Source organism: Nothoprocta perdicaria, unplaced genomic scaffold (genome assembly GCF_003342845.1).
Source record: "Nothoprocta perdicaria isolate Ctin4 unplaced genomic scaffold, notPer1 scaffold_3, whole genome shotgun sequence".
Lineage (NCBI taxonomy): Eukaryota > Metazoa > Chordata > Aves > Tinamiformes > Tinamidae > Nothoprocta > Nothoprocta perdicaria.
Window position 1 is genome coordinate 6,127,633 of NW_020455532.1, and position 24,025 is coordinate 6,151,657.

General features: G+C 42.1%; 1 protein-coding gene across 1 annotated transcript in view; it reads right to left on the minus strand.

Annotated features, from left to right (window-relative positions):
• Positions 1-24,025, minus strand: part of ATP9A (ATPase phospholipid transporting 9A (putative)) — a 52,930-nt gene that overhangs the window by 4,733 nt on the left and 24,172 nt on the right. The window contains exons 12-27 of the mRNA XM_026041921.1: positions 22,952-23,094; positions 22,477-22,589; positions 20,352-20,564; positions 15,738-15,899; positions 11,998-12,090; positions 11,077-11,160; positions 10,046-10,216; positions 8,419-8,517; positions 8,061-8,150; positions 7,793-7,937; positions 6,828-6,892; positions 5,932-6,087; positions 4,481-4,545; positions 3,592-3,700; positions 2,109-2,166; positions 68-271 (exon numbers count right to left, since the gene is read on the minus strand). Coding sequence (XP_025897706.1) covers positions 68-271; positions 2,109-2,166; positions 3,592-3,700; positions 4,481-4,545; positions 5,932-6,087; positions 6,828-6,892; positions 7,793-7,937; positions 8,061-8,150; positions 8,419-8,517; positions 10,046-10,216; positions 11,077-11,160; positions 11,998-12,090; positions 15,738-15,899; positions 20,352-20,564; positions 22,477-22,589; positions 22,952-23,094 — 1,970 coding nt within the window. The remainder of the gene's footprint in view (positions 1-67; positions 272-2,108; positions 2,167-3,591; positions 3,701-4,480; positions 4,546-5,931; positions 6,088-6,827; positions 6,893-7,792; positions 7,938-8,060; positions 8,151-8,418; positions 8,518-10,045; positions 10,217-11,076; positions 11,161-11,997; positions 12,091-15,737; positions 15,900-20,351; positions 20,565-22,476; positions 22,590-22,951; positions 23,095-24,025) is intronic.

A 24,025-nucleotide genomic window follows, 5' to 3' on the forward strand; every position in this document is an offset into this window, starting at 1 on the left:
TACAGTGCTGCTTCTGTTCAGGTCACTAAACAACTGATTGGAGCGAAGGCGACGCATTTAACCTTACCAATAAACTCRTGTAAGAAGACCAGTGAGGCTATGTAGCAGGAGAGACTAAGCAGCTCAGCCACTATCATGAGCCAGTGCCACGTCTGGATTGTCAGTGCCACCATCAGCAGCTCGGTGAGAATCAGGGACGTGAAGGAAATGGCAACGATGTGGACRAACTCCGACTCGAAGAGGAGCAGCGCTCCATACATGATGATGCTACCTGCCGGAGGACAGAATGTTTCAATATTTTATCAGTCTAAGCCCTAAAACCCACTGCTAATCCCAGAAAACCCACTGCTAATCTCAGAAAGGCTAAAACACTCATATCCCAGAATTGTTTTTTATGAAACCTGCTGGGTTTGATTACAATGAAACAGTTACTATTTGGGAGACAGAATTGATGAGAAGATGGGAAAAAAGGTATCRCAGAGGTGCCCGGACTTTTACAACGCTATTAGATTTATAGACACATGGAGATAGGAAATTAATGTGCACAATTTTGGCAATTGGAGACTTCTAAGATCATGAAACTTTATCCTCCTAGCAAAGTGATCCGTCACTAGAGGCTAAAAGATATCAAATACTTCCAAAACATACCATGCTACCCAGATGGAAGTAAGGCGCTGAAAAGCTCAGTGAATGTAAGCTAACCTCTTTTTGCATTACTGTGGGCAAATTCTCTCCTGTGTACATTTTCCTCTATTAGAAGGGTACATTACAGCTCTATTTATGATGCACAGTTTCATGCTCCTATTCTGGCTAGCCAGCGAGGCTCATAAGGGCCTGGACAACCACCTGCACAAATAAGTCATGTTAGGAGCATGAGTAATCTGCACCAACAGCCATCACATGAGGCTAGTTTCGGAAGGGAAAACCTGCAAGTTTTGGAAGGCAAAACCTGCAAGTGACTAGAGCTGGAGCCACAAAGTTCAAATCCAGCTGTGAACTTTCCAAACTTTAGGGCTGCTCAAGCTTTCGGTTAGGCTCTTCTTTGCTAGCAACTAGTCCAATTGTTTGGCCTGCTGTTTTCTAGTTATTCAGTACATCAGAAGTGAAGTCACTTTAACCAAATACTGTAACCAGATAGTGGTCTTAGCTCAAAAAGAAATCTTTCCCTCAATGCATCACCCCCTGGCTTTAGATTTCCACCGCTTGTGAATTTTCTATAAATGCTTTGGCTTTGCCATCATGTTTATATAGCAACACAAGACCACTATCCCCGTCGTGGCATTCTACTACACTAGATTTCAGGGGATAATGCTGTAAGTTTTATATTCTTGTCTTGCTCTGTTCTTAAGGATGGTAATATTGTTTAAAWCAATTAGCATTAGCTGCTTATTCTGGCACATTCTTTCCAACTCTTGTTGATAAAGGAGTTTTGAACAACAACAAAATTTGTCACAACATCATATCACCATTTTAACTTTACAGCTCCACATTCATGTGCCCATTTTCCATGATTCCTTGATATCAGTAATATAAAGTATTTGTGACTGAGATGATTACTTAATTAAAAAGCAAACCAACTGGAAAGAAAAGGCTTTCTTAGACATACACTCTAATTACTATCTCTACTTTTGGAAAACGAATGCATTATAAATAACTTGGTTAACTGTTTCAATGGCCTGTTAGGGATATGACCAAGATTTTGAGCTCTACTCCAGTATTTTGTTAGAAGTAACCTGAATAACTTCACCAGCTAATAGACAAGGTTTATATAACACACACAAGGCAATGCAAATCCACAGATTCTGTATTCTGCAGCACTAGCAATCTATATCACTTGTGGAGCTGAAGAGATTTTTCCAAAGAAAGGAAGAGTCACAAGCTCCACTTTACAGATGGAACAATGGAAGCACTGAAAGGAACTTGTCCAGAATTACAAAAGATGGTCCCAGTATGAGGAGACACAGAGCTTTGAACTTCTGCATTGTTGCCTCTAGCAGTGTTGGTTGCACAACTAGCTGACTTATTTAGCTTCCTACAGAAGCTAGAAGGTCCAGTATGTAAATACTGACAAAAAAAAAAAAAAGCACAAATAGAAGTTAATTTCTTACCTTGATAGATGCTAATCAAGACCCATATCAAAAATGTTTTGTACGACAGCGGTCGCCCCTAGGGAAGGAAAAAAGAAAGCTCAGTAGGACTTTATGAACATTCACTTACAGGACAATCCAGCAATTAATAAAAGAGAGTTTGGAGGTGACTTGGAAAAAAAACCCACAAAAGCAGACAGCCAGCCCTGAAGCATTGTCTCTTTATTCTCATTTTTCATGCTGCACGAAGGAGGCCTGGGACTTCAGATGCTTGCTGCTTGTGCAGTACAGTACAACCTCTTCCTTACTGCACACACAATTAATTCAATATAAAGATGTCTCATGAGCCTCATCATTGTGCTGTGAATTATGTGCACGCATATGTGTATGCACATATATATGTACACATTAATATTATATTTCTATACACATGCACACAAATCACATCATATTGGAGGCAGACAGGTTTTAAAAAAAAGCATCTCCAGCCAACAGAGCTTTACCAGTACAAAAAAAAAAAAAAAAAACCCTCTGTTTCAACCAGGCCTAAGGATGGTTGGAGAATTAGTGGTTTATGACATCAGAGACAACATGCAAGTGAAACCAGATGGAGACTTATTCAGGCTGTTGGAAAAATAGGCTTTGGTTCTGAAAGGATCTGTTTAACAGAAATCCTTGAGGGAAGGATCTGTTGAAGACTCAGTCCACCCTTTCCTTCAATTAAGAAAGATGTTCCCAAGGCACATACCCCAGTTACTCAAAAATTTTTCCAGGGGGAGTSGGAGTAGGGAGAAAACAGCACTGAAACCAGAAAACCAAAATGCACCAAGGACAAAGTCTACCTTCCTGATATTTCTATGGCAAATATTAAATACATTTTTCTTTTTTTTAAGGAAAAAAACCCACCTCTTGCATGCTAATCCAACAAAAAAGGGCACATAAAAAGGTCTTTAGATCCATTTAGATCATCCATAAATCAGATTTTCATTCCTGCATCCAGGTGACAACCTTTCTCCTCATCAACAGTTYGTTGATGAGGAGAACAGTTGAGTTTGGAAGGGACTTCTAGAGATCATCTAGTTCAATCCTCCTGCTCCAGCAGGGACATCTAGAGCATGTGGCACAGGGGTGCATCAAGGCAGGTTTTGAAGAGTTCCCCTGTACTTCTTTTCTGGCTTTAGGATAGTGCCAAATGTCTGAGTTTCTCCTCCCCCTTTATTTTGGAACAAACTGGTAATATTAAATCCTTAGAATAATCCACAGATCAAAACTTCTATTTCCCAGACGTTTCTAATAAATTKTATTTCATGCATCATTCAGCAACAAACTGTAAGAGAATCAATTTGTATCTGTTAGCTCATGTTTGCCTTCAAAAGAATTTTGGTTGAAAAATGTGTGATAAAATTCCATATCTACAGATAATATATTCAACTTTCTCTAGAAAAAATCCAAATCAAGGCAAGTATCTTAAACCAAAACAAAAAAGCCCAAGAATCTTCCAAACCTTAAGAAGATCTTTGTAGAGCTCTGGGTACAACATTGCAACTTCAGACTTAACATCTTTGTCCAAGACTAGAGAGAACACTGGAAACATCGTGTAAATTGTAGAGTACCTGGGAAGGAGGTGAAAAACCWCTAAATGATCTAAGGATTAGATGAGCAAACAGAAACACACACCTATAAAAATGAAAGAGTACTCTCTAAATCTTAAACAATGTATACTGTAAAAATTTGCAAATTCATCACACCACAGCTTTGCATATAGGAAAAACCTACAATATTTGTTTTGTGAATAGCTTTTGATTAGAAACATTCAGAGCTGGATGACYGACTCAGGCATTGCAACGTTTATTAAGGAGTCTGTAACAGACCCATCCCACCCCAAATGCTGCTCCACAGTTCAGGCTCAGGATGCTGTTTCAGTGAGAAGGGCGCAGGGATGAATTTGTTGTGCCTTTTCTTTTTAAAATTAACTATGTGCTTGACAGCATATGAAACTATGTGACTGCAAGTGAAATACCAGTGTACTTTACACTGCAGTCACTGCTCCTGTTGACAAGTCCAGGTGAAGGTGTTTGGGGTGAGCRCAGCTGGGAGCAAGAGGCTGCGGGATGCCCTCACCAGGACCTCTTCCTGGAAGAGCAGCTTCCTGTTACTCTCTGCTATTCCGAACCAGACCAATTCCTTTTGGGAAGGCTGCTAGAAGGGTTTGCACTGCCTTGGTGTCTTCATCGTGCTCCTCTGTGTCAAGCAGAGACAAGGATCACACCTACCCTCCCAAGCAGCATGTGAAACGCCTAGAGCCGAGCCAGGCATGCCCTGCATGACAAGCAGCCAAAATCTATTCATTATGCATAGGCTTTGCACACTACTAATAAAAGAAGAGCTCTTACCCAATGATGAGAAAGCCCTGGTAGAGAGGAACTGAAGCAAAATAAAATACTGATGAGAAAACAGCCTAGAAAAGAAGGAAAAAAGAAGAAAAAAAAAGGCATTTCAGGCATGAGGTACTGCAGTACAAGTTACAGCTGAAAAATATATTCTGTTCAAACTGGAAAGTACTTGCAGTGGGATCGCCAAATCCCTGGAATGAAGACAGAAGAATGTAATATCATCTCTTTTAATTCCTACGCAAACCATGGATGAAAGCTATGTTTAATGGCAAACACTGGAGAAATGAACATGGAAAACTTCAATTCCATGAAAAAGAACTTAAAGAGTTTCCTCCAAAGGCCACTGACTTGATCAAAGCCATGCAGATGTTGTGAAGGTCAGGTGCATATTTACTTGCACCTCACCCTCAGATAATGTTTTCAGAATGTAAAAAGAATGAGCACCCACTAACACAAACTCCAAAGCATTAAAGAATAAATTCTGGACAGATATTGAAATTACTTTTTTTTTTTTTTTCCAGATGTGTGTCTCAGAGCAGCCTAGACTGTCTCCTGAGTTCGAACCTTTTGTTGCTACTCATCCTTCTCCAACATAGTTATACTAAAAAGGGGAGAGGGAATAACCAGACTTCTCAAACATATTTTACTGAAAAGTCTTAGAGTTCTGAAAGAATGTATTTATTAGTACACTATGGTGTAGAAACAACTCCCAGAGAGCAACTTCTGTCCTTAACTGTATCTTTCACTAAAGTGAACACAGCTAAGAATGGAATTTGGCTCAAACCTCCTAAAATGTCCTTAACCTTTCCCTGCCAACTGGCAATTGCGTTTGTGCTACACTGGGGCTCTGCACACCAGCAGGGCTTGAAATTTGGTAAATCCTACATCTGTTTCTCAGGTTCCTTTTGAAATGCAGAGGAACAGACTGCTTTCACGTTGCTGTATGAGCACTTGGGAAAGTCAGTATGTGCTTGAAGCACCTTCCCGGCACAGCTCCCGGGAACACTCCTCCCCAAGCTGGACCGCGGCTTCGGCAACCTCATCGGGGCCCGAGCCAGGTCCTCTTCAGACGGTTGCTAAAGCAGTCTCCTTGCTTGAGGACCTAACTTAAAACGTACCTGTAAGAAAGGCACTTGTTCTTTTACAAACATTGCCCTGCTATACAATTAGGTGTTTCATAACATCACTGAACAACAGCAATAAACATGCTACATCACCGCAGTATTTTCTAAGGCAAAATTGTGTTTGCCCAGYTTTGAGAAAGTTGCTGATGTTGGTCCTGAACCAAGAACCTTCTTGCATGTTTTCAGATCAAACTAACAATCTAAAGTTCCAACTCGTGAACATTTCAAGAAGAAACAGTCGCACCTGATTTGAAAGGCAGAATCTTTGCTTTTTAATGCTTTTTTCACCTCCCCATTGGAAAARCCCATATGAAATGTCCCATTTACCTGCATTGTGCTGATGCACAAGCTCCTGTGGATTACAAACTGGCTGAGAGCTGCCGACCTTTTGTAACTGTTCCTTCCATGCACCATTAGTAAACGGCCCAGATGTTTGAACTGAGTAATAGAGAAATCTGCTGCAAGTGAAGCCTGTTTTCCTTCCTATGTACAAGAGTAAGTAAAAGCACAATGAGATCATTTTCATTACTGAAAACAAAGAAATACCATGCTATTATTTTGCTACCATGGACAGAATTTCCAAGAAAATTTACACTGCATTAGGTGGAGGACAGCATTACCTCAGTACTTCTGCCTGTCACCAAGGTTCTTCAGTAAAGAGCAAAACTATGGAAAGAATTCCCATTTGATCCCTGGCCTCAGACTCTAAACAACTAACGCTCTGCATTATGATTCACAACACGCATGTTACCATGATAAAGTCCAGTTTAAACACAAATTTTCAGGCTCAAAAGTTCACTCATTTGGAATGCTTTGGCTCACTGCAAGCAGCATCTCTGCATGGCCTCCAAACCCTGTCCTTGTGTTCCAAGGAGCTCCATGCACAAACCCAAGTTCTAACTTTGGGGTTGCTTTCGACGCTAATAAAACCAGTTCTTAAATCGTACCTGTACTAAGTATGTTATCAGAACAATTACAGTTCCATCATTTGGCACATCATGAAAAGAAGGTCCAAAATCAGGGAATCTTCCAAGACTAAATAATGACCTTGAGATCAACTAAACAGTAGCCTAGTTTACAGTTGCATTGTTTTTTTTATGTTAAAGCATATGGTCTGGTAGTTCCTTCTTCTTGCATGAATTTCTGAGGATTCACTTAAGTGTAGCTAGCAAACCCACTTCTAAAGTGCCATATAGGTGTGATCAAGTGCAAGATAATCCCACCTTTCCTTCAACACCAACACCACAGTCGGCCTCCTGGATCATGCTGACGTCGTTCCCTCCATCCCCTGTGGGGCAGAGCACAGGTAAAGGACATTGGSAGTTAAACATGGGCAACTCGCAGTCCCATCGAAGGCCTCTGCATCAGACCATAATGGTAGAAGAAACATTAAACCCAATAACAAATGTGAGACTTTAAATAGAAATTAGGAAATTAACTTCTTTAAGCAGCTTTTTATAGGGCAGCTCAAAGCTGCTGACCACCTAGTCTGGTTTGTAGGGTATACTGTTTTATTTGCAGTGCTGAAATAAACCTCACATATTAGTAATGACACCTTCCTTTATCAAGTTTAAACGTTTTGCGAAGATAGCATCCCATATATTTATGCCTGTCATCAAACTAAACTTCAGATGAGCTAAACTTCATCTTTTCAACCACTCTAAAAAAAAAAAAATAAAAAAGCAAAAAAACCAAAACAACAACAACAGTTCAGCATTTCAAGGTGTTATAAAAGACCCAGGACCATTCACTCATGGACAAACAAAAAAAATAAAGATGACACACAGAGTCCCTTAACCTTTACTAGTTAAGTTGAAGGCATGTCCTAGTTTCAAAATAAGCATAATAAATTTCTTACTATGCAGTTGGCTAATAAAAAAAAACAAAAAATAAAAACCAAAAACAATCCCATAAATCTCTTTTTAGCTTCAAACTCTAATTGCTTGCAAGCTTAAGCTGCCAGAAGTCAGCCCTTAAAAGAAAAGGGAAAAAAAAAAAAAAAAAAAAAGAGAGAGAGAGAAACCAAACAGTTTACATGCTTAAAACATTCTTCTATCTTTCTGTATTAGGCATAACTATAATGCCCACATACACATGAAATCAAACATTCTTTGCCTAATACGTAAACAAGAGCGAGCCCGAGGAGATGCTAGCGGAGGCCTTGCCACCTCCTGAGCGAGGCTCTCACCTACGGCACAGGTGAGTTTGCCAGTTCTTTCCTGGAGCAAGCGCACAATCTGAGCCTTCTGTGTCGGGGCACATCTGCAGCACACCACGGCAGGGCACTGGCAAGCCAGCTCCATGAACTCATACTCGTAGTATTTCAGACACACCTATTAACAGAGAGCAGAAGTGTCACTGCTTATTTGTGCTACAAATATTCCTTTAAAAAGCCAAATTTGGCCATAGTGTTTTGAGGCTGCGTTCACCAAGAGTCGGGAGGGTTTGGAGGTTACCTCTAGTGAGTCACCAGAAATAACAAGCGCGCAGTCGTGTTTGCGGCGGAAGGCGTTCAGCTCCAGGTGGGCTTCTCCACGGTTAGTCACCTGGAAGAGAACATGGCAACTGTGGAAGGACTGGGTTGAGGTGAAAAAAAGGAAACAAAGCAGCCCCAAAAGGAGCRAGAGTGGTGTGAGCAGGTAGCACGTTTTGCTAGTTGATTACAGCCAGATAAACAAAAACCCAAATTTGGGTCAAAAAAACATGGTCTACTGGTCTACTTCTGGGCTATGGTTACAATCTCAGTATCCCTCCTGTCCCCAAATTCTGTGCTTGGAGCAAATCTTGAGAGAGAGATACATGTGCTTTACTTACTAGTCGGAATATATGGATGTCCTGGGTTCTTGTCACCAAATGTGCATTCTTTGCTGTACACGTGGCTGTCTCCAACTTATCCCCTGTCAGCATCCACACCTGAAAAAAGTGTTCAAAATATTAAATGCAAAACTTACCAACCACACCTTCAGGACATCTGGAAGTATAACCTGCCAGTTCAGGCACATAAAAGGATTCTTAAAATATATACACATTTTGAACTTTTTAAAGGAAGTTCTGTTTTTAAAATGGACAACCAATTCTCATGTATGAAAGAAAACAGATCTTTTAGAGGCAACAGAGATGACAAACTGAAATGTAACGACATCACCAACTATGTGAAACATTTTTCCACCTGCAACATTTCAAGATGCTGCTGATAAACTCCACAAAYTGCAAGCCAAGGAATGTGTCCGCGTGTGTTAATGTGTCCCATCCCAGCTATTTCTTGCAGGCAGAAATAAGCAGACCGTGCTGCAGAGATCCCTCATGGCCCTGCTTGAAATGTGGATGATGCAACCAGGTTAGCTCACTGCTGATGTGTGCGCCTGGAACAGACCTGGCTGTTTTCATACACACTGCTCCTTTTATTTTGTGCTTCGGGTGGGGAGCATTAGAGAGCCGTGTCAGCAGCCATACTCCTCCAATCTGGCAGGGAATTCCCTCAGTAGTTTAAATATATCAGAGTTTGTTTTGTTTTTCCATTGCTGTATTTATTCTTCTAGGACAACACCCAACAATATTTAAGCAAACTTAAAGAGAAAAGAAAAATAAAAGAAAAAGAAACAACAAAAACCCATACAAACAAACGAAAGACGACAGCTATTTGTTTAATAATCTGAGGTTGGAAGACTTGATCTCAACAAGATGGTTCCTGTAACAAATTATAGGGCTGCTTTCAGCGTGGATTCACCTCTTGCATGCAGTTCCCTGCTGGACACACGGTGATGGCCGAGGACGGCAGCGCGAGCGAGCGAGAGTCGCGCCCGGCCGAGGCAGCGAGAAAAAACGAACCCGCCTCTGAGCACGAGGCTGGGACAGTGCCAAGGAGCCGCCTGCTTCCCTCACTTCCCCRCTGAAATCCCTGCTATCCATAGGGATGGCTACAAACAGAAAGCGCTTCTGGAAGCCCGTGCAAAGATTTGGATTCTGTTTCCTATCCCACCCTAGACAACAGCCCTGCTTTTGCATCCGTAGCGTGGCTCAGGATTCTGCTCACTTTCAGATTCCAAATGGAGAATCCACAGCCAGAAGCATTTACCTCTTTCTTGTCCACCTCAGAGCATTTTGTGCCTTATTTTCCTTTTGCAAATCCATGACCTGACTGGCAAATTTTTAGTGGGGAATATTAAGCAGGAAATATGCCTGGTTCTTCACCAGTACCCACAGCTCGGACTAWAGGTGTTGGAGACTCGGAGGCAGAAGGCTGGAAAGCTGGACAAAAGCCTCCCCGCTCCTCATTCTTTTGGCTCAGGCCCCCTCTGGCGGCTGCTCCAACACATTCACAGGCARAGCTGGTGCTTCAACCTCGGCATGAGAACTTGCAGTCAGGGGACAGGATAGATCTAACTAGGTTTCATTTTATGCAACCACTTGAACCACTTGAAAAGCTTATGCAAAAGCAGACCTTAATGCCAGCATTTCTTAGCGTCTCCAGAGTAGGTCGGACATCCGTCTGCAGCTGATCCTCCACTCCGGTGAGGCACAGCAGCTCCATCTCCATCTCTAGGCTCTCAATCACCGTGGCCACCTTCAGCGAGCGATCGTGCACACTCAGCTTCGCCTGCACGTAGCGAGCCTGAGGACAGAGCAGAGACACGCTCGCAGTTCAAGCAGCCTCTCTCTATTGCTGTGGAGCACAGGGTTAACCATCAGCACCACCCAAGTCTCCCCATTCCCAAGGGTGGCACCTGTAATGCCCCGGGAACACTCGCTGCGAGTTACAGAACAAAGCTAAAAATATTTGAGGAAGTTTGGGGTACTTTGTCCCTATCCTGAACTAGCTGGACAGTCAATGCACACTGTGTCCTAGTGCACAAAGTGCACAACAGTTACTGAAGGGACACCTGCAGAAAGCCTGGAAAYGACTCCCTCACACTACAGGTCTATCGGTGGCTTTCATGACTAGCACTTTTCCCACCAGCAAAGACAATAAACATGTTAGCCATCATATTTCTGCATTCAACCAAGCAATTCTCCTCTGAATTCTGCCTACCTGGGGTAAATAAATTCATGCTGTGCTTGGGGTCCCACATAGCCAACCACAAGCACAAAGTCTCTATTCCTATGAAGCCTGGCTGGGTTATATCCAGGGGGGTTGCAGTTTCCATAGAGGCAAACATAAAAATTAAAAGCCAGTTCATCTCCCCCTCAAAATACAAATTGACTAACAAAGAGTGAATTTATAATTTGTAACTTTATAACCACTAAGGACAATAAGGGAAGATTCCTGAACTGTTTTAGAGGGTCCTGGATAGTGTCCAGTTTCTTAYATATCGCTCAAAACAGTGCTTTGATTAAATGAACGCAAGATGTTTAAGAACGACAGTTCTGCCATAAGGAGAAGGAAGATGAGAGGCTGTATTATCATGAGAGGTCAAAGAACCACTTCAGTAATTGTTTAAAAACAAGAGAGAAACAAAACAAACAAAAACTCACTTCAAAGTCCTGATACTGCTCCTCGGTCAGAGACTTCTTGGCCACCACAAGAACCCTCAGGCCTTCCCTTGCCATGTTACCGCACTGCAAAGAGGAAYCGCGCTGCAGACCATAAACGGCTTTTCGAGGAAGATGATTTATGCACAGCCTTGCAGAGATCGCCATATCAGATACGCCATATCAGATAGCAGGTTAAGAAAATAACCGTCCCATTTGAGCAACCTCTTTGAGYCTATCTGATAAAGTGCACAATAAACTCATGGGGGAAAAAAAGAAGGAGATCTGAAAGGGTTAGTGATCTACCCCAGTGATCAGAAACAAAAATGTCCCTATCAGTATAGCAAAACTACTCCATTAATTTCATTTTCTCTGACTGTAAGTGAAAGGACGCAAGCCTTTGACTTGAAGACCTACAATCTTTGGCCATAAAAATCTTTAAAACAAGACTAATATATTATCTCTATGAACACAGGGTAGAAAATCAGTAATGGAAGTTCCTACTATGAAGTCTGCATCAACGTCATAGCTAAATGGGCAGACACATCACCCCAGCAGAAAGCTACCAAATGTAGTTTTGAAATTAAACAGACCCTTCAGTTTAAAATAAATCCAAATGCAGTATCAGTCYCATAATAAATTTTGAAAGCCAGGCAATTTTAAGCAAAATTCATTTCACCTATGGGAATTATGCTGCATTAAATGTATCGAAATTGCCACCTGCCCTGCTTTAAAAGGGAGTATGACTGCACATATGTTTGACTGCTAATCCAATGTATTGTTGTATCAATGATCTTTCAGCTTGCAGATGTTTTAACAGGTACATCCATCCCAGTATGTTAACATCAGTAGTTTTGCACATGTCACCCTTGCACAGGAAAAGCTCTTGCCCAAGAAATCCTCCCTCTCCGTGGGTTTCCATACCTCTTCTTCCAGCCAGTCATTGTACTGCACGATGCCAGCCATGACCACATCGGCCCCCTTCATGTAGAAAGTGATCTCGCCTGTTGACTCATCCTGAAGAAGAAAGCAAAAGCATCAAAGCTGGGCACCAGATCAGCACGTTTTGGCTTGGCAAGCTAGGACATGAGATTTTTCTGCACGAGTCATAAAAAGACAACTATATTAGGTCAGGCTAAAGGTCCACCTAGCTCAGTGTCCTGTCTCGTGGCCACAAGGAGATGCCTTCTCAATTGCAGTTTGGTTACTCACAGCAGGAATTCATGCTTTAGAGATGATCAGCTCTGAATCAGCAACTCATGATCCGCAGGCAGACACCTCTCACTTCTGACAGCATTTGCCTTTGGAAGAACCACCTAGCACTCCAAAAATCTGACTTCAAACTTTATACCTTCCCAAAACAACACAACAGACACATGAAGCTTAGCAGGGCAGAAARCACTCTAATTTACCTTTCTGTTAGAAGCACAATAAGGGTTTAAGCTTGCCACAGAAAGGTTAGGTTGCTGCCTGCCTTATCTGATACAAGTCATTTGCAGGCTGCAAGCAAGGCATATTTACATTACCACAAATTAAAAAATCCCTTCCAACCAGACAGATACCTAAGGAGGTCACAGCTATTAGCATTACAAGCTAATGGAAACCCTGGCAATTTCCTCAAAGGAGACAAAACAATGAGTAAGGAACAAACTGCTCTGTAAAAGGAGATAACCACCAGGGATAGGAAGCAAATAAACTTAGCACGCAAAACCAAAATGCCCAGGAAGGTCTGCAAATAGATATCTGTGAACAGGGGGAAAAAAATATATTTAAAAGTGCTRTGAACATTTTTATTTTTAAACTATTTAATATACTTGTCAACCTGTCATTGCAGAAACCACCAGTGAAAATTCTCCCCTGTGAAGAATTTGAGTAGAGGTAAAAGCCCAAAAGCCTCTGACAAAGAGAAAAGAGCTTCCACACACAGCTGGGAGAGGCAGCACCTGATACAGGTACTARACATGTAAAAAATGTCTTCAATAACGAAATTCAGAAGGAGACAAGGATAGCCAAGGTCCTTTGATGAGCATTCCTGCCAAAGTCATAAAGATCTTTATGAGCAAGAATCTTATAATTGAACTTCAGGATGTTTTTTCAGTGTCTTGTGGCATGCTCAGTGTTTGTATACTGATACACACACATCCCACATCCCCCAGCTAAAATACATGCAACTACCAAAACAACTAGAATCTGCTCAAATAAAACATAACCCTTGCGGCAGCGGCAAAAGGTAAAGGTTTATCTACTGAATTATTTGATTAAAAAGTGTCTAACAACATCTCTGTAGGAAACYGAATAAAGACTCCACTTCCCGTGCTGCAGAGCTGGCTTAAGATAGTTTAGACTTTTTGTCCAATATAAATACTGTATCAGCTATCTCCTTGCATTAGTCATTTCCTCTCACCAAGTTCAATAGGAGGTTAGTGCGTTCTCATATTATGGTAAGATCACACCATAAATCTGCCCAGAGACTTGCCAGTTATATTGTTTCGGAGAGGCATCTTTTTCCACCGTGGCCTGATTCTGGCCATAGTTCAAAGACATCTCTCAATTCCAGATATGACAATAGCACTATCTGCACATTGCAACAAAGACCATTCCATATGGGTAAGGGGAAAAAGAGCAGTGAAAGAAGAATGGAAAACGTTGTGGTCAAACAAACAGGCCTCCTTTTGAGAGGGAGATAAGTAAACAGGAATGTAAAGAGTGGCTGCCACACTGGAACAAGACTTCTGAGAACTGGATAAGATGCTACCAAGAAGCAGATCACCTGCAACAAGCAGATATTGYAAAACCAGCTCCAGACCAGCAGGGAAGATGGACATCACCACCAAGGACTGCAGTAACAGTATCCCCGAGCTCGCTGTGTGCATCACTTGCAGCACTTCTCCACCCAGCACATGCAGGAAGCCTGATGAGACGAGCTAAACAGCTCCTGCCTGCCTCAAAACAAGGTAAGTTAGAAGAAGGGGCGATACCTGCCTGGCCGAGCAGGAAGTGCTACCATCTTCATTCTACTTACGGCATGTCAGAGTGCCGGCTGTGGTTTCGCTCTGCAGTTCCTCCCTGCCCTGGCTGCTCACTGCTCCTGCGGCTGGGCTAGTTACTTTATGCTGCTTTCCCTTCTGTTATTTCTACTTTTTACAATCAGGCAAAACAGTTTTAGAAAATATGCTAAAGAAATCAAGCTGAGAATCAACATGAATGACTACACGTGCATATGCAGATTTAATGAAAGAAACCTTTACTTGTCAGTTTCTGATTTCTTTTCTTTTTAAATAAAAATCTGCTTGAGGGTAGTATCTCAGAGCAAAGAGGAACATGACAAGTTAATACCCAGCCATCCAGCTAGGGTCTGGGACAGCCAGTTTCTGTGTTTCGTTGCAGTTCACTGGGTGCAAAATAAAGATACCCAGGTAACAAGYGCAACAGAGAGGAGCTGATACTCCTATTAACAAGAAAAATCACTGTCTTAGACGCTCATCATCTGGGGCCTGATTTAGCTCCCAGTGACCACCAGTGGGAGTTTTACCATTTCCATCATTAACACTAGGCCAAATACAGAAATGTACATCAGAAACCTTTTCCTTCTGAAAGTGGAAGAATATAGCTATCTATTTTTGAAAAATACAGCACCTTCAAATCACTCGTTTGTCACACTGTTGTATGAGGAAGGAAGGAAAAAAAAAGAGAAAAAAAAAAGAGAAAAAAAGATGCCCAGCAACATCTCCTCTGCAGTTTTCCAGATGGATTAAAATAAAGTTCAGGGCATTTGTTTCTCTGCTGAGCATATGAACACAGTTTAAGGAAATGTGCAACTGTTGAGATTGTTATCCACTCCCATCACCCCCATTTTTTTTTTTCTTTTTAAAGCACCTTTAAAAAAACATTATCTCACCGAAAGCTACATGMATATGGCTATAAGCTTATGCTATGCAATAGAGATGGAAATTGCTTAATCTTCCCTCCTCTATTGCTAATAGTCTTTAAAAGTCTAAAGTTGCTTTCACAATAAAAAATAATCTAGCTGAAGAAAATACACCTGCATGTTCCCTCTGTGAACCCCCCTGTGTTCACAGACACTCAGTCCCTTCTCCAGGGATCCAGACCCAGATTTGACACTCTGGTTACTCTGCACAAGCTCATCCTGACAGCCCCCTTCACCTAACACTCCTGCCTYTGGGCAGAGATCAGTATTTCAAAGTATGAAACAACGTCAGGTAGAGATTTGTCCTCCTGCACCATCCTGCAGCCTCTGCTCCAAAATGTAAAATCATTCTGTCCCTGAGCAACAGGAGACGGAGGCTGGCAATGCACAGGTGCATGAGCTTTAGCCATTTCAGTTTGTGCTGAACACAGATTGCCATTCATAGTGACAAAAAGTTGTACTCCAGGCACCCATTACRGCTCCACTTTTATCCACTTTTAACACTGAAGTTCTTCATTCTTGCTGTTGAACACAAGCACTGCATTGCTCAGCATTACTTGATCCTTCCCTAGTGCCCGACTGTGCAGCACGAGGGGTGCCACAGGACACCTAACAGCACGTGTGGCACAACATGGGCAAGGAGAACAAGTTGTCTCTTAAGAGACATGAGCTACTGACAAGTTGTCCCACCCTCTGGTTGCTGGAGATGCACAGAGATGTTTCTGCAGCCACTCACCCGAACGATGATTCCCATCCGTTTGCTCTCGTAAGTGAAGGGGAAGATCTGGAGGATGGTGAAGTTCAGTATCTGGCCGCCCGGTGTCCTCAGCTGCACAGAGGACTGGTCTCTGCCCACCAGCGTTAAGCCCACGCTCTCCGTCCACTGCACCAGGGCCACCTAAAGGSAAGCAGGGCGAGAGGTCAGGCGACCGCTGGGGCTGCGGGCAGAGGTCAGGGCAGGGAGCGCCACGAGGGAAGGGACAGCGGGTTGGAGCTGCAAAAGAGGTTCCTCAGTCACTAAGGGCACGATGAAGCAGATCCAATTCCTACCTCGATCATGTGATGAGAACAAGTGATCCCTTCAGCGCATTTTTCCCAAGGGTTTTCCCTAAGGCCCAGCCCTGATGGAGCTTCCCTCTGGCGAGGGAAGGGTTTACAGACCGTGCAACCTACGGCACAGGCCACCACGTCCACTTTGGTCAGCTGAACAACACAAAACGCAAAATAACGTTGGTGGAGGAGCCAACTCGAACATGGCAGCAGCTCCAGCACCAAACCCATGGGACAGGCCACCACGAGCATCACCACATCTGGAGGAAGAGAGGTTGGTGGAAGAGAACCAGGTGTCCATGGCCAACCCTGAGCGCCACGTGACAACTCAGCACTCGAGAGGTGTCTACGTATGTAAAAAAAATAAATAAAAGCTTTAGTTTCCTGGCTTACTCACTTTGTAGGCTCATTGAAAGGTTTGTTTATCTTTGTTTCCATTTGTATAACCATAATTATTTGTAGCATTTAACTTCTTGTAAAGCACAAGGAAGTATTCAGTTTATTCCTCACAGGGCTGAATACTTCTTTACCTTGGCAATCTTTGAAACAGCTACTGTAATGCTTTGACTAAACCATTAATATGTAACCCTATTCTGAAACTTGTGCTTTATCACAGGCTAAAGCTGTTCACATTCATGAGCAGGAAAAGCCAAACACCAGCTTAGCCCCAGCACTCAAACCGTGGCTTGGAATACAGCACGTGGGGCCAGTCCAAACCTCCCAACAGAACGGACCGCTTCGGGGCGAGGACATTGAGCCTCAGTCCCTCGTCGTGCACTTGGTGCCCACGTGCTCTGGTCACTGCCTGCCCTCCGTCAGCTACACGGTCCCGAAGGGAAACCCCTTGGCAAGGGAAGGCAGAGGCACCCTCTGCACAAACCTGGAGATACCAAACTTAGGTTTGGGAAATTCTGTATAAATAAATAACACTTACTTTCTGACCGTGTTCCTTCAGATTGCTCTCTATGAAACTTCAAATGAAAAACTTTGCGTTCAACCCTGCATTTACAAGTATCAAAGCCAGAAACACTAACATACAKCAGAGTAAGTCACCTTCCAGATTAATCTCATCATCTCTTGTGTCCTTCCCTAAGACATTACCAGTTTACATTCTTCAATAAAAAAAGGATATTTCTATCATGCTCCAGTTTAATGGACAGACCTATAATGGACTTTTTATTTCTTGAGACAGTCTTAAATCATCAGAAAATAGTTGATTTGGCTTTTCTCTAAAAGAACTTTAAGTCTGTTAATATTAACATATTAATATGCAGACATATTTTCAAAGGTTAGAACAAATGTCATAGAATCTTCCAAGCTTATATTTCTCCAAGGTTTCTTGAAAACACGCTTAGACTAAGAAGGTGCATATTTAGCAATTCCTCCTAGCAGTTTTCCAGAGCAGAGATGCTTCTGCTACTCTGGATAATAAATAATTGGTGAGAGTCCTTCACAGCGTGATGTCACACGAGCATTTGTTGAGCACACACAGCACTAGATGTTTGAGCATCCATGCCCTTAAATCAGGGCATGGACAAATCTCTGCTCCCAACTTGGCCTATTAAAGCATCTTTTACTACAGTCTTTGACAAACATCTCCTCTCCCTGTCCCTGTTGGGCATCTTATTTAAATCCCATGTCAAGATGTATTTAAATCTCCCAAAAGAAAAGCTTTGAGCAGAGTAACAAGCGGGAGAGGACTTCACAACACGTGCTATGTCACATGCCCGCAATATACCTCACATTTCATTGCACGAYGCTGCTTGTGTTGGATGGCACTAAGTCTCCAAAAGCAGAAGGTGGGGGGGATAATGAAAAACTCCCCACTTGCCAGTCTGTAACTCCCACAGCACTTCTTCCAGCCTCTGATGGCCCTCCAGCTGAGCAGCATCCAGCAGCAGCTCAGATGAAGCACTGCTGGTGCCCTCACCTCTGCAGCCTCTGTAGTACTCGATGAATAACTACTGCGGGGGAAACGTGATGCCATTTGGAAGTGTTTATCAGATCTACTAAAAGCGTTTCAATGGCCATCCCTATTCAACATGTGACACAACAGGACCTTGCCTCTAGAAAGCACCCCTGTGCCCGCAACCAGTGACTGCAGCAAAGCGCAGCCTGGTTGTGGCAGGCTGGGGAACCCTTGCACGAGGGGACATTTTTAGACAGTCCAAAACTGTGTTTGCTCTGCACCGCTTAAACAGGTAAGCAAATGGTATAGGCTCCCAGGCACAACAGAAGGAACATTCGCAATGAATAAATATTTTTACAGCTTAAATGAACAAGGTTTGAGCAGGCTTGAAGCCCCTCGCACATCCAGAGACCCCTCGCTCACCAACGAGCAGAGATAATTCACGTCCTTGCTGCATTCCCGGAGCCGGGGCAGGCGCAGCGGAGCCGAGCGGCGAGCGCAGCTTGGCATCATCTCCCCCAAACTTCAYTTGACAATTAAATTACCCCAGCCACCACTGAAATGGATATCGACTAATAAATTTCATTCTAAAGAGACAAATTGATCCTTCTGTGTTATGAGCTGCTCGACAAATGTCCCATTTAGGGCGGCCGACGACAGGCAGAAGCTGCTCGCTCGCTGCACCCTTTCATGTCCTGGCAGCTGCGGGACATTGTGGGGGTTAAAGACTGTTTGCCCGGGAATCCCAGGCRCTCTTATCTCCCATCAGATTATATCTATTTCATTTCCCCTGTTAGTTACTGTATGGCTACAACTGACACGCTTGCAGAGCCCCAAGGCTGTAACTGATACCTGAATAAAGATACTTCAAGAGCTCTAAATGGCAGCATGCACAGGAAACAAATTTAGGAAATCCTGCTTTCTGTTACAGGAAATGAATCYTATGCCAACTGGTAGAAATTACCCTTGCTGTTAGAGCAAAAAGAATACGAGTTTTTGTACTCATTTCATAAACTGACCTTCCCTGCCATGGCAATATTTTATTGATATAGGATTTCAAAGGCTGGCTTTAACAGGAGTCCAAAGCCATTCCCCTACAGGGAACGTTATTTAACGGCACCGCTCTCGTCTCCAGGACTCCGTTTGTGCTGACCCTGCATTTTGTACCATCTAATATGACACACACAGAGCATGTCTAAACAATATTTGTATATCTAAGAGTTACAGACAAGATGTCCTCAGTGCAGCAAAGCATATCCGATTTCTGAATCTGCTGGAATTCTCTACTTAAGTTATTACAAGAAAGAAAAAAAGAATTTAAACAATAATCTTGGAAGAATTAGTTATCAAGTTATAGCAAAACAAACAATAAAACTCTAGGCATTTCAGACAAATTGCTGTGTAAATATCTGAAAGACAAAATAACATAAAGAAAAAAAAAAGGAAAAGTAAAATCACTCATTTCACTATATACCACAGTATACAATTAAATAAACAGAAGATCTGTGTATAAATTGTATATGCATTATGGGAGAGGAAAAAAAACAAAACTAACAAAAAATATCCACAACCTTTAATCCAGATCACAAAAATTACCATCTGGAAATCATTCAGATCTCATTTCAATCCAAAGGCAGTTGCTTTCTGTAAAGCTGCCTTTATGGGAAAGGGGAACATAGTAAAGAAGGAAAGCAGGTAAGCACGACAGAGCTGGATTAGAGYGTGAGGACGGACACACGCATACATCATATGTTAGCTGTAAAACCAGAGAAGTGTTCGTTGCTGCTGTAGGCACATCTATGGAGGGGGAAAAACGGCCAAGAAGCAGCTCTCATGTAACTCAGACATGAAGATATTATAAAAAAGGAATTAATTGTGTGTTTGAAAATAAAGTATTGGGAATATTTTAAGTGGTAAGTGAAATCGGGACCTATCTCTGCATGGCAATTGTTAGTAGTAGTAATAGAAAATGTGCAATCTCAGGACTATGTGCTATTTGAGGACTTTAAACAGATTCCTATGCAAATAATTCCCACCTCTCACAAGGAGGAAAGCCAGCTTCTCTTCTGGTGCTGAAGGTAAAAGATTACCACCAGAGGCAAGTCTGTTTGTTTGGAGCAATAAATGAAAAAAAGCCTTGAAATGCAGACAAATTGGTGACACAATCTCAGTATATCATTGATAGGATTCTTAAGGAAAGTTTCATGTTTCTTAATGGTGACAAGCAAGTAAAATTATAGAAATTAATAGAAAACTAATTGTTCTACCTTGGCTGCATTATAAAACTTGCAGCTAAGACCAACATGAAGTATTTTCAAAGTTTTTTTTGTTTTGTATTTTTTTGTGCAACAGGGAAACTGAAATTACGTTTTTATCAACAAGGATACTGACCTCATCAGGGCTGGAAGCCTGGTACACCCTGCAGGAATCCTCATAGTGCCTCTCGGCCTCAGCCTGGTCCGTCACGCCGTTGGACTCGTACACYGGAGTGACGTTGTGGCACAGGGCAATGGCCTTCACCGCCTCGTGCACGCGGCTGCTCATGGTTTTTCGCACCTTGGTGGCTAAGGTGACACCTTTCAGAGCAGGCGGGTCCTGAGATTGCTTATAGAAAAGCAGAAGAGACTCTTAGTAAAATGGATTTTACTTGCTTCCATGAAGACCAAATAAGTAGATAAAGACTCTTATGTCCCTTGGATAGAGGTGGACTCTGTGCACCTTTGTGCTACTATCTCAGGAACGCTCCCCAGCCTAACGCAACAGCATTCTGGGTGGAGGAAAGCACCCCAAAAGATTTATCCAAGCTTGAGCAGTACATGAAGAAAATAACCCACTGTTGCAGATCCACAAAACGATGATGGATGAAAGACCAAAGTCTCACAAGACCCAGTGAAACTACTCATCACCCCACAAAAGACCAACGGCTCTGGAAATTGAGAGTCAACTGGGTTTTCACATGTAAGTGCATATAATTGCTGATAACAGAAAACAGATGTCTTGTATGGATCTAGAAAATCTTAATTGCATTCATTTAATTTTTTATACTATTTTTAGTATCAGAATGRGACTTCTCAGATAATTGCACAATTACTAAATTATCCTGGTAGAAGAGGGGACACACAGTGATCTAGTTTCCTGCTCTGTTAACCTTTAGTGTCAAGAGGACAAAAGTTTCACTTCCAGGTCAAAGGCCACAACATGGTAAAAATAAGAGTAAAGAATACGAACTACAGTTCAAAATGAATCGTTGCCAGCAAATGCTTCTCATTATAAGGAACTGAGCTTTGTCTTAACAAATGCTTTATGAGATAGACTCTTTACCAATATTAATTCCACAAAATGAAATGCTATCTTTTCAAATTCTAGTGATTAAGACACRTAAGATGTTCCAAAATAACAGTAATGATGAGCAGCAATATTGTGACAGGTCTTTAACCAAAACATAAAACAGTAAACTCATGACAGAAGTGCACTTAAATTGACACACAGCACTATTTACACAGCGGCCTTGGTCCCATTTAACATGTCCTTGACAAATACTGAATATTTTGGAAAGTAATTAACAACTAGTCAAGTTTTCTGCCCTCTGGAAACTGAACCCATAAATGGGGGCAACTCGATCCGAAGTCTGTTTTACACAGTAAATGTACAATTCAGTTATTCTGAGGTCTCAACACGAGGAAAAGCAGCAGTCACTACGAAGGCTGTGAAYGCAGAGGTAGAAGAAAGAGATGTCTTAGCTAGTTAGTCTCACGATTCACACAAAGACTGYGTTGTTGGAAAATGCTACCTGAGACACATGCCAGTGAAGAAGGTAACTGATAAATATCTGGTATTTTGAGTCATTACCTTATGCTTAGTTAAAAATAGATCACAGCCTGACCAGTCCAACTGGGGAAAAGCCAGAGCACAAGATTACAGAGTTCAAGGAAAATTGCTGTGAATCTTCTCTACCACCATGAACAAAATCCCCAAAAAAGGGCCTAGGTAACAGTGTAAGATTCATGTTTTAGTGTAGGAAGCACAGAAAGGGCACTGAAATCTAAAGTCTCTGGAGCAAAACAAAAACAATGTGATTTGTAAAATCCAGTCTACCATCCTGAATGCATTTGTTGAAGGAAAAGCACAAGCACTTTGTAAACTATCTCTCTAGTAACTGTAGGAATGAAGCAATTCCACAAGCATTAAGAATTGAAAATGCTTGGCTTACAAAATGTAAATACTAACYCATGACTAAGCACTGCAGATTGCATCTGTGGAATCACATTTTACAGAGAAACTCAAACAACTAACAAGTCCCTCCCAAAGCCAGCAGCTGAAGCTGTTAGATGTGGAAACAATCTACAAATACAATAAACAATTGTGATAGTATTTGTGCTAAGCATGCAGTGACCTTCATACTTTTCCAGAAAGAAAAATCTAATAGCCAGGCCCTGTCACATTAATTCAATAGTAACCCAGTGACCTCGAAAACTATTTCGTGAACACGRAGTTAGGTAAACCAATTTAATTTTACCTGTGTGTATATACTGAATATGTGGCTCTGCACTTCGTCCATAGAGTCCAGTCCATAAGCTACTGTCCCCAGGTGAAGCCTTTTGAAAACCATCTCATTCTGCGTAAGGGTTCCTGTAACCAAAGCAGCACCAGATCTTGAGTATTAACTACCACGTTATTCCCCAGTCCCTTACTGCACCCCAGATCAAAGAGACACTGGGCCAGGATTGTAACTGGTCACTGTGCTGAGCTCTCAGCGCAGGGTGAGACCTGGGGAAACATCAGCACTCATGAACTTGAGGGYAGGTTCTCCTAGCAAACAGTGCTGCACTTCACTAGAGCTGGGAAAATGAGGTTATTCACCCCAAATTCAATGCAACTAAGAATGTGTGGGCCCAGTTTTGGTGCTGTTGGAGCCAAAGAAAATTTCTGGGAACAACTTGAAGAGAGGAAGATCTTCCCTTGACTCCAAACCGTGTTCTCTGGATACATACCCGTTTTGTCTGTGAGCACATAGGATATCCGCCCCAGCTGCTCTGGAATGGTGCTGGATCGAACGACCGTGCCAGGGATTTTGGAATCTCTGCGGATCACCCAGCTGTAGACAATTTTACCCATGTCCAGATTCACACGTAAACTACACAGGAGAAAGGGAAAAGGGAAAAACAAAACATATCTTTGGATAAAACCATCATGAACTTCCACAGTGTAATAAAGGACAGGTCTTGCATACTGAAATGGAGCGGCCAAACAGGTTGTTGAGGGAGAAATACATTCAAAGTGAGTGGCCCAGTGGCACAGAGGGAAGAGCTGAACATTGCCCCAGTGATAGTCATCAAAGAAATGACAAGATATATGCTTGTTGATAACATATAATTTGAGAGGAAGATGGACATGTGTAAGAGAAGACAGTATGACTGATGATCAGGCAGCAGGTTAAAAATGGAACTGAAACTAATCTCAGACCTAGACTGAAATTAACAATCTGAATGAGTACAGTGTAATTAAGCATTACAATTGTCATATCCTATCAAAGACAATATAAAGACAGTATAAATCAAGGCAGGATAAATGCTTATACTATATAACATAGAATATTGCAGTACTGTATATACTGTCAAATTTTACGCTTCTCACAGAAACCAGCTGACCTTTACAGTGAAAAAGGTCTGCCCGCAACAGGCACTATGGTCTATTCTTTCTAAAGCTATTCCAGTCTCATTTTTGCACTCATTTTCCCCTGGCATCACATTCTGTGGGAGCTACAAAGCCTCTACAAGTCTGTCTATTGCTAATTCTACCAAAGCATTTGCACCATGGGGAAAACCAAGCTGTTACTTTCTTAAATAACTAAGCTACAGCCTAAGTTACAGAGCAGAGACAGCAAACAGGCTAATGTGCTAGATGAATTTAGCAGAAAAAAACAAGCAATTCTTAGTTTAAACAGTAATCAGATTTCTATTTCTGAATTTGCTCAGTTGCCAAATGAAGAACTGGTAAGAATTTAAATGTCTATTTGTGTAAGAAACGTGGAGGAATATGTAAAAGCAGCAACGTTTTCCTGGGAA